General features: G+C 37.4%; 1 protein-coding gene across 6 annotated transcripts in view; it reads left to right on the forward strand.

The window, feature by feature from the left end:
* CRYZL1 (crystallin zeta like 1) overlaps positions 1-15,248 on the forward strand; it is a 34,417-nt gene extending 19,169 nt beyond the window's left edge. Inside the window, exons 6-12 of one of the 6 annotated variants that reach the window (XM_060010359.2) lie at positions 5,975-6,108; positions 7,172-7,283; positions 9,380-9,478; positions 10,864-10,985; positions 11,807-11,912; positions 14,097-14,142; positions 14,660-15,248. In XM_060010359.2, the coding sequence (XP_059866342.1) occupies positions 5,975-6,108; positions 7,172-7,283; positions 9,380-9,478; positions 10,864-10,985; positions 11,807-11,912; positions 14,097-14,142; positions 14,660-14,759 (719 nt within the window). In that variant the 3' untranslated portion in view covers positions 14,760-15,248. Of the gene's footprint in view, positions 1-5,974; positions 6,109-7,171; positions 7,284-9,379; positions 9,479-10,863; positions 10,986-11,806; positions 11,913-14,083; positions 14,143-14,659 lie in introns of all 6 variants that reach the window. The other 5 variants (XM_060010361.2, XM_060010358.2, XM_060010362.1 and 2 more) reach the window with 5 other exon arrangements.
* Positions 15,249-15,358: the final 110 nt, after the last annotated feature.

Raw genomic sequence — 15,358 nt, forward strand, 5'->3', positions numbered from 1 at the left:
AAAATTTTTCCTAAGTTCTTTCTTGAATGATACAAATGCTAATCAGACCATATGGGCCAATTTGGATTTTGGACTATTAAAAATAGTAAATTTGAGTCTATATAGTAACTTGAACTAGGGTAGGAAATCTTTGGCATTTCATTTTTGAAATTATAAATTGTTAAGTAATTTATATTTAAATTAATGACATTTACTATGTCTAAAATTTCCAAGTAATACCATCTTGTTTTATTAAAAATTAATTTTTGGGCTTCCCTGGTGGTGCAGTGGTTGAGAGTCCGCCTGCCGATGCAGGGAACACGCGTTCGTGCCCCGGTCCGGGAAGATCCCACATGCCACGGAGCGGCTGGACCCGTGAGCCATGGCCACTGAGCCTGCGCGTCCGGAGCCTGTGCTCCGCAATGGGAGATGCCATAACAGTGAGAGGCCCACGTACTGCAAAAAAAAAAAATTAATTTTTTATTAAATTTTATTCATTCATTCATTTATTTATTGGATGCGTTGGGTCTTCATTGCTGCGCGCAGGCTTTCTCTAGTTGGGGCGAGAGGAGGCTACTCCTTGTTTCGGTGCACAGGCTTCTCATTGCGGTGGCTTCTCTTGTTGCGGAACACGGGCTCTAGGCATACAGGCTTCAGTAGTTGTGGCGCGCAGGCTCAGTAGTTGTGGCTCGCGGGCTCTAGAGCGCAGGCTCAGTAGTTGTGGTGTACGGGCTTAGTTGCTCTGCAGCATGTGGGATCTTCCCGGACCAGGGCTCAAACCCGTGTCCCCTGCATTGGCAGGCGGATTCCTAACCACTGTGCCACCAGGTAAGTCCCTTAAAAATTAACTTTAAAAGACAGTTTTCCAGAAGTCTGAGGCCTGTACTTATTTATGTATATATTAAGCCTACATATGGAGCCAACTATGTGTCTTCCTTTCAAAGATAAATCTCACTTCCAAATACCGTGCAGTGAAAGTCTCTGATCCATGACTATTTTGATATAATGCAGTTTGAAAATTGAGGACGGCTGCTGTCTCTTTTATGGGAAGCTCTACTATTTTTAATCCCAGAATTTCCTTGGGCCCTTTTTTTAAAAATATTTATTTATTTATTTATTTTTGGCTGCATCAGGTCTTAGTTGTGGCTTGTGGGATCTTTTGTTGCATTGCGCAGACTCCTCTCTAGTTGTGGCGTGTGGGCTTCTCTCTAGTTGTGGCATGCGGGCTCAGTTGTTGCGGCGTTCAGGCTTAGTTGCCCCGCAGCATGTGGGATCTTAGTTCCTCGACCAGGGATTGAACCTGCGTCCCCTGTGTTGGAAGGCAGATTCTTAACCAATTGGACCACCAGGGAAGTCCCCCTTGGGCCCTTATTGTCCCTGTTCTTTTGAGAACCTTGTAAATATGGAGTCAACTAAAACCTTTAGTTTGGATTCCTAGGCTTGAGTTTTGATAAAGTAAGCTAAATTAAATTGTTATAGAAAGTTAACTGTTGAAAAAACAAACCAAGAATAAAAAAGGTGCATTTCCTTAAGCATTGCTGAACACTGGAGGATTATAAGATGGACCAGAAGAAGAACAGCAAACTGGAACATCAAAATTTTCTAGCTATAAAGCTTAATCTAAGACAAGAGAACCACACAAGTGACCTTTTATTTTCCTACAAATCAGGAGGATTATAGTCCCAAAATCCACCAACATATACAGAGAAAGCAATTCTATTGATAGATATTCCTTTAGAAGGGAAACACAACAAAATGTTTCTTTAAAAGAAGTACTTTAAGAATGGCCACTAACACCTGAAACATTGTAAATCAACTATACTTCAAATTAAAAAAAAGAAGAATGACCGCTAACTGTGTGACCTTTAGGCAAGACCCGGGCACATTTTACTTTGTCTTTAAACAAGCATGCCAAACTAGCTAACCTCTAATCTCTGCTGTAGCTCTAACATTCTATGAAAGAGAAAATAATTTCAGTATGTCCCCTGAAGATTTGCAGGGAGAAATAATTTAGTTCCTGTTATAATTATAATTTAGTTCCTGGAATAATTTAGTTCATGACTCTATTTTAGTTCCTGTTAATTATTTGATGATTTTTTAAAATAAAAGCTCACAACTCAGTCACCTTCTAGTAAGTCAGTTCTTTTACCAAACCAAAGAACCAGGCTCCAAACAACTCCCAAAAGATGTCTTATTAATCTTGTTTCAAAATGTTGAGGACAAAGGTAAAAAGTTGAGTAATTCTTCCAGATCTTTTGTGCTTTCAGTTCTCAAGCCATTCTGATTTTATTTTTCATACAAACAGCTCATGCAGCTCAATGTCAAAAAAACAACCCAATCAAAAAATGGGCAGAAGATCTAAATAGACATTTCTCCAAAGAAGTCATACAGATAGCCAAAAAGCACATGAAAATATGTTCAACATGGCTAACTATTAGAGAACTGCAAATCAAAACTACAATGAGGTATCACCTCACACCAGTCAGAATGGCCATCATCAGAAAGTCTACAAATAATAAATGCTGGAGAGGGTGTGGAGAAAAGGGAATCCTCCTACACTGTTGGTGGGAATGTAAATTGGTACAACCAGTATGGAGAACAATATGGAGGTTCCTTAAAAACTAAAAATAGAAATACCATATGATCTAGCAATCCCACTCCTGGGCATAATCTGGAGAAAACCATAATTCAAAAAGATACATGCACCCCAATGTTCATTGAAGCACTATTTACAATAGCCAAGACATGGAAGCAACCTAAATGTCCATCAACAGAGGAATGGATAAAGAAGGTGTGATACATATATACAGTGGAATATTACTCAGCCATAAAAAAGAAGGAAATAATGCCATTTGCAGTAACATGGATGGACGTAGAGATAATCATACTAAGTGAAGTCAGTCAGACAGAGAAAGACAAATATCATATGATGTGACTTACATGTGGAATCTAAAAAAATGATACAAATGAGCTTATTTACAAAACAGAAGCAGACTCACAGGCTTAGAAAACAAACTTCTGGTTACGAAAGAGGAAATTTGGGGGGGAGATAAACTGGGAGTTTCGGATTAACATATACACACTACTGTTGATACATACAAAGTAGATGATCAACAGAGACCTACTGTATAGCACAAGGAACTCTACTCGGTATTCTTTGGTGACCTATATGGGAAAAGAATATGAAAAGGAATGGATATATGTATATGTATAACTGGATCACTTTGCTGTACACCTGAAACAAGCACGATGTTGTGAGTGAACTATACTCCAATATAAAAGTTAAATTTTTAAAAAATTGGCACACATTTTCAGCATTATTCCTTTGGACCTGAGGTAGAAAGAATTGAAATTGTAATTCTTGGGCTCTGACATACTGTTATTATTGATCCATACATGGCTCTCTTCTATTTATTTTCTTAGTTTTTATGACATAATAAACACTTGTGTACCACCTAACACAAAAGCAAGGATCTCAGCGTTAAGCCATGTCCAACCATGTAATTTTAAAGCCTCTGCAATCTTAAATGTAGTTTTATTACTGTTAGAATTTTTTAAGCACTGAATTTGTTATTTCCTAATGAAAGTATAGGTAGTCCCAATTCTTATGATGAAAGATGTTCCCAAAAAATTCCATATAAATAAATTTTACATAGATTGAACATGCACTGTTAGAGTAGATGGGCTTTAAAGTCAGACTTTGAAACTTGTGGCCTCAGACAAATTAATTACCCTGAACCCCATTTCATAATCAGTAAAAGTGGGAAAATAGCTATCTTGAGTTTGGTAAGGAATAAAGTACTGTGTGAGATATCCCCTGTTTTACTCTTTTAATGCCTTGCTTGTCTGTCTGAACATTTTCATCATGTGCTTGGATGCTTTGCTTCCCCACTAGATGGCACTAATTAGTTGGTAAATTCAATGCTGACTGGCCATGCTAACCCATCTGAATCTATTGACATAAGAGGAAAAATAGTCCTGGTAAAGACTACAGAAAGTGTTATAAACTTGATTGTAGGTAAAATGAGAAAGTATTGCCTATACTGTGAAAAAAATCACATTCAGTGTACAACATAAAAACAATAAAAATTAAATAAACATATTAAAGAGCAGCTTAATGGTCAGAAAACATAAAGCTAATATGGCTTAAATTACAGTATATTAGGAGTTTGCATTTTGTTCCAAGTGCAATAGAAAGCCATTGATTAATTTTAAACACAGAAGTGTTAGGATGTCATTTATGTTTTTAAAAGATCATTCTGACACTTCTGTTTTTCAAAGACACCACTAAAGAGATTGAAAAGAGAAGCCATAAAGTTAAAAATAATTATAACACATAAACAAGCAAATGATTCATCTAGAATATATTAAGAATTTTTACAAATCAATAAGAAAAAGTCAACAACAATAGAAAAATTAATAGAACACTTGAACAGTCACTTCACAAAGGGAATTCCATATGGCCAACAAACACGGAAAGGTACTCAACTTCATTAGTCGTCAGGGGAAAGCAAATTATCAATAAGATCACATGTAAGAAACCATTACACATCCATATGATGGGCAAAAATGTATAATACCAGGGTTGACAAGGATGTTCACAACAGCAGCTGTGGGAGAGTAAATTCATACAGCCACTTTGGAAATATAAAGTCGAAGGTAATATATCCTGGAGCTGGGATTTCCATTCCTCAGTAAATATCCTGGAGAAAACCTGTGTACCAGTGTAAGAGTAACTTTTATACAAGAGCATTCTTAGTTAAGAATGCTTAACTACCAAAAATGGGAAAAAAACACAAATGTTCCTTGACTGGAGAGTGGATAACCAATCCATTCTATGAAATTTGATGTTGCCATAAGACATCAAAAATGGAAGCACTGGGCTTCCCTGGTGGCGCAGTGGTTGAGAGTCTGCCTGCCGATGCAGGGGACACGGGTTTGTGACCCGGTCCAGGAAGATCCCACATGCCGTGGAGCGGCTGGGCCCGTGAGCCATGGCCGCTGAGCCTGCGTCCGGAGTCTGTGCTCTGCAACGGGAGAGGCCACAACAGTGAGAAGCCCGCGTACCGAAAAAACAACAAAAAAAAATGGAAGCACTATACTATAGCCACATGTAACAAGAAAGGATGTGTCTTAAAAAACGATGTTCAGCAAAAAAGAAAAAATGTGTATGGTACAATTGCATTTAGATAAATTTCAGAAACAGGCAAAACAAAATTATATTGTTTAGGAATGGATACTTGAGTTATTAAACTATGAAGGTGAATAAGAAAATACATTAGAATGGTGGTGACCTCTGATGTCAATTATATCTCAATTTTTTTAAAAAACATCTCTGGGGCTTCCCTGGTGGCGCAGTGGTTGAGAAGCCGCCTGCCGATGCAGGGGACATGGGTTCGTGCCCTGGTCCGGGAAGATCCCACATGCCGCGGAGCGGCTGGGCCTGTGAGCCGTGGCCGCTGAGCCTGCACGTCCGGAGCCTGTGCTCCGCAACGGGAGAGGCCACAACAGTGAGAGGCCCGCGTACCGCAAAAAAACAAAACAAAACAAAAAAACAAACAAACAAAAAAAACGTCTCTGGCCGGAGAGGCGAGGCTGTTGGCGTGAGGGCTGTGTCCTCTCTCTCAACCAGGATGGTGGTTACTTCATATTTATTCATCCAGCTGTACTTTATTTCGTGTACTTTTCTGCATACATTTTACTTTAACAATAAAACATTTAAAAAATACACACACACACACACACACACACACACACACACACACACACACACACACACACACACACACACACACACACACACACACACTCCTATGCTGAAAGTGGAGTATGCATGGGTAAGAATGGAAACAGAGAAACTGTAATGTAGGTGAGAGATACTAGAAGTAGGCTTGGACCAGGGCCATGGTGGGAGCAGAGATGGAGGGAAACAAATCCAGGAAGCAGATCTAATGGGACTTGCTAACAGATTGTTTCCTCTTTTTCTTTGTGGTAGTTCACAAACCAGAAAAAGTTGCATGGACAGAAGCTGCTGGAACCATTCGGGATGGAGTACGAGCCTATACAGCTCTGCATTATCTTTCTCATCTCTCTCCTGGAAAGTCAGTGCTGATAATGGACGGAGCAAGTGTAGGTGCTAATGGTTTTGTTAAGAAACAGACCAAAATACAAATAAACTTAGGGAATTGAGAAATGGGCCATCCATTTGCTAATATAATTTGTTGCCAGTTAGCTTATTCACTGATACATTTACCAAACTCCCATTTTCTAAAATAAGCAACTTTTATCAAGGAGATAAAAGTTAGCATTACTGTGTTTAGTTTCTTTTTACTTTGAATCTGCTAGTACTTTAAAAAAGCAGACAAGCCATTTTTATTCATGTCTGTTACACAAAGCCTGAAATAGCTCATAGTCTGAAGCCAGACCCCAGGACTCCCTGCCAATTTTGTATCATATCCCTCATACTTACACTTATGTGATTAAGGTGTTACATTTATAGATAGATCACACAAGCTCAAAACTGTGCTAATTTAAACATATTACATACATCTTCAAAATATAGTTCAAGATACTAAAAGAGATTACATAAAATATAATTATAATAGAAAAATGTCACAAAACTTGGGGTGATTTTATAGTTTTATTTTCTAACTGGCTGTTGATGAAAATGCTTTTTCCCCTGCTTTTCATTGAAAAAAAGGCATAACTGTCTTCAGCATTGGCTTCATCCTTATGTCCTACATCAGGATAGTAGTGTTTCCCTGAACTTACTCCACAGGTCAGCAAAAGGATGGAACTTTTGAAGTTGAGGTTGCTGGACTTGCATACGTATTGATATTATATAATTAGCTTAGTACATTATGCTGGCAAGGCCCTTAATGGCCCATTTATCTCATTCCAAGGCCGTGTTCTGAATTCGGCCTCTGTCCTTGAAATTGTGTGCTGCTTGCAGTCAGACTGGCTGAGAGCCTGTGGCACACATAGCTTTTCCACCACCCCTCTTGAGGAAGAGTGTGTCAAATGTTTCCACTTCTAAACTTATCCGTATTTTTTTCTTTTTCTATCAGACAACATTTTAAAATATACTGAGGTAGCACTAAACTATTACAGTTTATTAAACGACCTATAAAATGAATTAGATACGGCCTCTGCCCTATATCTATAACACCATCGTGTATTTGTTTCCACACAGGCACTTGGAACAATAGCTATTCAGTTAGCACACCATAGAGGAGCCAAAGTGATTTCAACAGCGTGCAGCCTTGAAGACAAGCAGTGTCTTGAAAGATGTAGGCCTTCTATAGGTGGGTAATAGTACTCAACACAGACTTTAAAACATAAAATTTTGAAGAGATATCACCTTAAAAACTGCACTTGTAAAACAAACTGCAGGGCTTTCCTGGTGGCTCAGTGGTTGTGAGTCCGCCTGCCGATGCAGGGGACACAGGTTCGTGCCCTGGTCCGGGAAGATCCCACATGCCGCGGAGCAGCTAGGCCCGTGAGCCATGGCCGGTGAGCCTGCGCGTCCGGAGCCCATGCTCCGCAACGGGAGAGGCCACAACAGTGAGAGGCCTGCATACCACAAAAAAAAAAAACAAAAAAAAAAACAACCAACAAACTGCAAAATGCCAAATGCATGTCATTTAAAAAATGCACTTAGTATCTGTGCTAAGTCCAAGTTTACATAAGTTATAGTTTAAATTTTAATGATTTGTTTCTTAAACCTACGTTTTTCAGTGTTTTTTCTTCTTTGCCTCATTGTTACCAACTCACCCAAGTTTGAATTAGGTGAACTTTGACACGGTTGAGAAACACCTGATGCCTCTTTGGTTTTAGTCAATAAATCAATATATTTTTGCATCACTTTTCATGTTTCTCAACCTCTTTTACCCAGTGATATGCCTCTAAATTTGTCTGTTTCCTGTGATACACTAGGAAGGGAGATGAGCCACTTACACAGAAACCCAGGTCAGATATAGTTTAGGATAAATAGGACATGGTAGAGGCTGGGGAACTCTTGAAAAGATTGAACGTATACGAATAGTGATGAATATGGAAAGGAGAAAGAAAGTAGAGATTGAAAAAGAAGAGAAGAAAGATAGGAATGGAATTTTACAGACTGGAGTTAACTGAATTAATGTTGGAGTTTAACAGATGAAGAGAAAAGAAGATGAACAGAGTGTAAGTGAGGGGCAGGCAGGAAGGAAAGTAAGGTTCATTGAGTGTTAATATGGATGATAATTCCTTAAATCCTCAACAACCCAGTGTCAACTAACTGGGAAACAGCATCTCAGAATTTAGCTTGTCCAAGGATGTACCACTAGATGTACCACTAGGCCTGGAATGGAATTTGAACCCAAGCCTGCCTAATAGTAAAGCCTGTGTTATTTCCATAGTTATGTTATGCTTCTGGCAGAGATAACCAAGAAATGGAAGGAAGGTTAAAACAGGGGCTGGAGAAAGGAGGAAAATAAGAAAAAAAAGGTAGAAGAGAGATTGAAAATGGAAGGGGGTGGGTAGCATGAATAGTATTGTTGAAGGGAGCGGTTTCCTCTTGGTTAACCCTGCCCTTCTGAGGTGCTTCAGCCCCCTTTCCCTCGAGTCCCCCCACCCTCACCTCCATCCCCCGAGACTTCAGTCACCACTGGACAACACCTCCAATCTGAGAATCTCTGAGAGGAATTCTCTTTACTGAGAAGGTGTTAAAAGATACAAAAATGAAATATAAACATGTCTTCGTTTGCCAATTCAAATTGAGATTTTTTTTCTTAGTTCTCTCACTGGCTTGTTGTATTAACACATTAAAGCAACCAGTTAAAATTAGTTTAATTTTTACTAACCCTGCTTCAAATAATCCTGGGGTTTTTTTCACCTTCGGGATTTTTTTTTGTTTTGGAGGGCAAAGTCGGGAGATGCGGGTGTGGGCTGGGATCTCTATGACTGAGAAAGGTTAAAACGGCCTCTAACAGAGAAGTACATAAATATACTTAAATATATCTTTGTACTTTTTAGCTCTAAACTCTATTAAATCTGAACATACTTAAGAAATTGCTTAATCTTTCAGTCCACATCTTCATATATATGTACCTCTGTGGTTTAGAGATTCTCAGTTCTGGCAAAATATCCTTTAGCTGTAAAGAACAATCCTCTGTGTCAACAAACCAACGTTGGGACACATTATCCACAAAATGCTCATATTTTTATTTTATTGAATATACCAGTTCCTTCATTTAAATTGATCCTTAGCAATACTGGTTAGATGAGAAAAAGTATAATTTGATTCAGTAATTGCTTCAACCATTTAATTCATTTCAGAGAAGAAATTTATTTGCTTTTCTTTCTCTTCTTCTCTGAGTTGTGTTGATCACACACAGATTGCCTGACTTCCTGTCCTTTACAGCCCGAGTGATCGATGTGTCCAATGGGAAAGCCCAGGTTGCTGAAAGCTGTTTAGAAGAAACAGGTGGCCTTGGAGTAGATATTGTCCTAGATGCTGGAGGTGGGTACTTTACTACATCAGTAGTCTCTGTAGTTTTTTTATTGTGATGGGTGAATTCCTGGGGAAAAAAAATATATAACCAGGAAGTATTTATTTATATATTATTAAATTGATGTGTAGCGTTTTTTTTATTTTTGAACTTTTCTATTTAAATTGGCGCTTCTTCATTTTATTCCCATTGTAAGCACTGTCTGGAAGAGAGAACATACTTGCCTTTTAAAGTGTAGGCATTGGACTTTAAGTATCTCTACAAGAAATCTGCAGACATGATCTCCTCAGTGGTTCCTAGATTAGTTCAGGTCTCAGCCAGTTGCTTAGTCAGTTCTGCTATGTATGGCTGCCCTCTATTGGATGGTAGACTTCTGCAGTCCTTGTTTGGAAAGTGCACAGAATTTTGTTGCATTTTCACCTTGCTTGAACTTCTGTAGTTTAACCAATATCTACTTAACACCTAATCTTTACACTCTTAGGTAGTGCCATCACACCTAAAGAACAGGTTTCACAAGCCTGCAAAGGGATTCTGTTTATACTTCGTTAGAATTTATCTTCTATCCTAAGAATCGTAATGAATACAGCTATGACCATATGTATTCCTTTTTAGCCAGTATTTTCAAGATTCGAAATTAACTCAGAAAAATCTTTCAGTGGAAGTGAATGTATACTTCATTAACTTTTCAAATGGACATTTCAATAATTATGTCAAAATATGACTGTCTTTTTTTTGTTTGTTTGGCTACATTGGGTCTTTGTTGCTGCACGCGGCTTTTTCTAGTTACAGCAAGCCGGGGCTACTCTTGATTGCAGTGCGCGGGCTTCTCATTGTGGTGGCTTCTCTTGTTATGGAGCACGGTCTCTAAGCGCGCGGGCTTCAGTAGTTGTGGCACGCGGGCTCTAGAGCGCAGGCTCAGTAGTTGTGGCGCACAGACTTCGTTGCTCCGTGGAATGTTGGATCTTCCCGGACCAGGGCTCAAACCTGTGTCCCCTGAATTGTCAGGTGGATTCTTAACCACTGTGCCACCAGGGAAGTCCCAGTATGACTGTCTTGAATCTGAGTTCCTTACTCAGAAGTCAACTTTTCCCAAAGTGTTAAGCTATCAATGTTATGATTGAAACTATCAGACTTAGTTATGTGCTATGTTATCTTGCCTGATTTTCAAATTAAAATAGACTTTTTATCTTTAGTTATATCACTTATAATTAAATCTAAAGTGTATGACCAGTTTTAATGCAAAAAATATATTTTAAGTGTCTGAATACAAAATGCTTCCTTGTTACTACATTAAAAAGTAAAGAGAACTAGTTTGAAGAATAAATTTTTATCAGATTACTATAAAATACATTTTCTCTCTCTCTCCCTCTCTCTCTTTAAACAAATCCTTTGTAAGTGAGATTATATAGTAAAGATGATGAACCAGCTGTAAAATTACAACTACTACCACATAAACATGATATCATCACCCTTCTTGGTGTTGGAGGCCACTGGGTAACGACAGAAGAAAACCTGCAGGTATTATCAGAAACAATAAAGCATTACTGATACACCAAAAGGATGCAATTAACAAAGAATAATGCTTAAGTCTTTTAGCAAGATGTGGCTAAATTTGTATAAATTCTGAATTATATCCTATTTTTAAAGAAATGTAGCTTTATTTGTTTTAACTTCTAGCTGTTGGCCAAATGTTGAAATATAGTGCTTAGCAAAGGAGTTCATTTAACTTTTATTTAGTGGTTTGGAAGTAGTGACATGAATTTTTTAATAGTGTTTCAAATAAGATTTTTTTCCTTAGTAACAAACATTCTTGTTGACATATACTTAAAATATTTCTATATAAAATTATGACAATTTCCTAATTCAAATTATAATTTACTATATATGTGTGTGTGTGTGTATGTGTGTGTATACACATTGTCTTCCAAAGTTACATTTCTCAACAAAATTCAATTCAAGTATTTTTATCATGGTTGATATGCAAATACCATAATTCTCATGTACCAATCTTCACCAATTTTCCAACTTCCTCATGAAGATGACTGGTGAGTAGCAACGAGAAATATCTCTCTCTCACACACCCCCGCACACATATACCTACTACTGCTTCATCACCTCTAGATTGGCCTTGCATTTGACCTTGCTGTTTCATCATTTTGGACAATGCATTAGAAAAGAAAACATTATAGTATACATATTATTATTAAAGTTTGTGTGCTGATTATTTGTGATTTGGGTATTATTTAATTTGTGTAAAAGCTTTTCTGGCTGAAGATGCCAATCATTCTTCTGCTATTAAACTCACAGTAACTGATCATTCTTTGTGCATTCTATCCAAGCTGGATCCTCCAGATAGCCACTGCCTTTACCTCAAGGGAGCGACGGTGGCTTTCCTTAATGATGAAGTTTGGAATTTGTCAAATGTACAACAGGGAAAATATCTTTATATCCTTTTTTTCTACTGACTTGAGTTTCTGGCTTGAAATTTACCTTGTATTCTCATCATTAAGTTCTTTAATAATAATAATAATAATTAATAATAATAGCAACTAACTTTCATTGAACATGCCAAACAGTGTTCCCAGTGCTTTATAGGTATTAATTTATTTAAATATTAAAACAGCCCTGTGAAAGTTAAGTACTACATTATCCCTGTGTCACAGGTAAAGAAACTGAAGGACAGAAAGGTTAGTACATGCCTAAGGATGTAGCTAGCAAGTGGCAGGACAGGAATCACACCCAGGCAGTCTCGCTCGTTTCTGAATGAGAAACTATAGAATACATGGAAGAGTTTGCTTCGTTTTTAACCCGGCATTATGGAAATTACAGATCACTTTGACAGGCTGCGTCTTTACTCCTATGGTGGTGCCATTGTGTTAAACATTTCAGAATAGTTATCAAAATTAAGAGTTTGTGGGGGGTTTTTTTGTTTTTTGGCGAGTTTTTTTTGGCTGCGCGGCTTGTGGGATCTTGGTTCCCCGAGCAGGAATTGAACCCGCCTCCCCTGCATTGGAAGGGCAGAGTCTTAACTACTGGACCACCAAGGAAGTCCCATGTGGGGTGTTTTTAAGAATATCAATACTAGGAAATCTTCATCAAATGAAGATGGGTTTGATTTTTTTAAATGGAAGTGATTCAGTAACAAATCTAGTGAATGAAATCGATCATTCCATTTTGGTAAAAGTAATGAAGAGTTTTCTTGAGAATATGAGAGCAGTTCCAAAAGAAAGGTCCAAACCTCTTTAGAGCAGGGTCAACTTAAGAATAAACGTTTTATTTCTAAGACGCCTGTTTTAAAGGCAGCTGTACTTGGTAAAAACTTTAATATAGTGGATAAAAAATAAGTTCTCATTACTTAATAGAATATAATTGTGCGTGAAGAAAGAGACTTGCACAACCGTATGTTTGTCTCACTGAATATCATTCTTTATTTTTATTAAATGTGCATTGTTACAAATGCGTGACGTGTACAAAGGCCAGCCTCCTCTAAGAGCAATGGCAGACTTAATACAGAGCTTTCAAATAGTTGAATAATATTTAATTAGTATACTGCATATGTTGAGTTTTAAAGAGTACACATTTCAAAACCAGAACGTCCCCTTAATGTAGTGAATGTGTTTAATGTATTTCTGATTAAATATTTTCATATTAAATTTGGAAAATAAACTTAATTTTCAACTTTCTAAAAGAATTCTTTAAATTTCAACTTTAAATAATGACACATTCAATAACATTGTAATTATCAAGAATACCATGGGATGTTAATGACAGAGACCATGTATTAAAAGTAACATAAGTTAGTATGTTTTGAATCTTTCATGTCAGAAGGTAGCCTGGCTGCTAAGCCTGCGTTACTTAATAACTTAAATCTCTCACCTGCTCCCCTTTCTCCCCACCATGAGATTTTAACCTATTTGACAAATCCATGGACCATACTGAAACGTGCCATGTTCATATGAAATGTTAAACTTCCTGAATCAGACTTCAGTCCTCACTTGTGCACACCCCCTCAGTTGCATCACACATGAGCCAGTTGCTGCTTGTGATTTAACATAGCAATCTCCTTCCAGTTGTGTGATTATATGCCATAAATAATTCTCCTGTACTAGCAGTTATATAGACTCTCAGTTCTAATATTATAATTTCAAGTAAATGACTAGAGTTTTAAATTTTACCCTGCTTTTTAATTCTCTTAGTGGCATATATTACACACACAGATTATTAACTTTCCTGCATATGTATTTATTAGCTGGTTTAATAAATAAATGTGCACCCAAAGTAAGAGAGATAAGTGCTAAAATTGTTTTTTAACTAAAAATAACATAAGTGGCGCTAAAATGAAACCCTGACCCCATTCTGTTACCATCCATTTGGGATAACACTAGTCATTACTTACGACAGGCATTAGGCTTCTTTCATCTCTTGTCCTTAGAAGTTTAGGCTCTATTATGTCACCGTCTCTCTCAAATCAGTTCCCCCATTTTCCTGTTTTAGAGGTAAACATGACAGCTTACAGAATTTCTATTAAAAAAAAAAAATAGGTGACCTGCCTAGTACCTTCTGCTTATCAAATGGTTTTATTTACTCCTCTCTCCTTTACGTTGCCACCTTAACAGTCTTTCCAGCTACGTATCTTAAAAGATGTGATGGAGAAGTTATCAACTGGTGTTTTTAGGTATGCTAAATGACCAAATTATTGTTCTTGTTTATTTTTCTATTTTCCAGGAGATAAAATGGGCATTCCCATTTTTGTTTCCGCTTTCTCAGTACACCTCTTGCCTCCATATTTTATTATTTTGCTTAGATAAATAGCTGCTCTTTAGTATTTCTCGAAGTGTATATACACCAGTATGCATTCCCTAAGATAGACGTGGTTCGTTAGTTTTCCTTACTCCATTCCATACTGTACCTCACCCTTTGCTTATCCTCATCACCCCTCCCAAAGCAACTTGAAATAACCTACAGGTTGACAAGAAAGTACAATTTTTTTTTCAGCTGGATCTGTTTATCAAAAAAGAGAGAATGCATAAAATAGGTATTTTCCCCCCTTCAAAATTTAACTGCTTTTAACAGTGGAAATGGACAAATTTGATTTAAAGTAATAGAGTTGAACTATAGCAACTTTAAACTACTATGCTGTGTGCTCTGTTCATCTTTAACTAGACATTTCTAATAATTTCATTCTTCCTCAGACCTCAGTTGGATGAACCCATTCCACTATACGAGGCAAAAGTTACCATGGAAGTTGTTCAGAAAAATCAAGGAAGAAAGAAGCAAGTTGTTCAATTTTAATTTTGTTCTTTCTCAGACCTCAGTTGGATGAACCTATTCCAGTATTGAAGCCAGAGTTTCCTTGCAAATTGCTCAGAAAAGTCAAGGAAGATAAAAGCAAATTTTTATGTTTTCAAGCACGTTTTCCTGCTGAGACACGATGCTCAGAGTTATCTGAAGTATTTGAAAAGTATTTGGAAACAACGTACAGACGGGTCAAGACAATTCTAAAATTTAACATCTAAAGGGAATATTCTGAAAGCCTTTTAAATTATTGTTCCTATATATTTGCCTCTTATAAAATTCTTTACATGAAGAAGACTGCTTTCAGCAGAAGCCACGCTACTCTGATAAAGCTGTTGGAGTCTTGCTATGTCAAAATAACATTACTTTTGTTATCAACTCCATTCTCAACCCCTTCCTTCTTTAACATCCTTTGCTGTCGTAATTTAATACTTCGAATATATTTTCAAGTCTCAAAGGATCTAGCCCATTGAAAGCTAAATTTTTTTTTCAAATATTCATTCACTCCAGGGTTTCCTCAGGATCGAACGGGAGCATCACGGTAACTCGTCCGTGACCACTGCAGTGTTTGCGTGGAAGGCTGCAGTGCCGATGCT

Source organism: Delphinus delphis, chromosome 4 (assembly GCF_949987515.2).
Source record: "Delphinus delphis chromosome 4, mDelDel1.2, whole genome shotgun sequence".
In the NCBI taxonomy this organism is placed as follows: domain Eukaryota; kingdom Metazoa; phylum Chordata; class Mammalia; order Artiodactyla; family Delphinidae; genus Delphinus; species Delphinus delphis.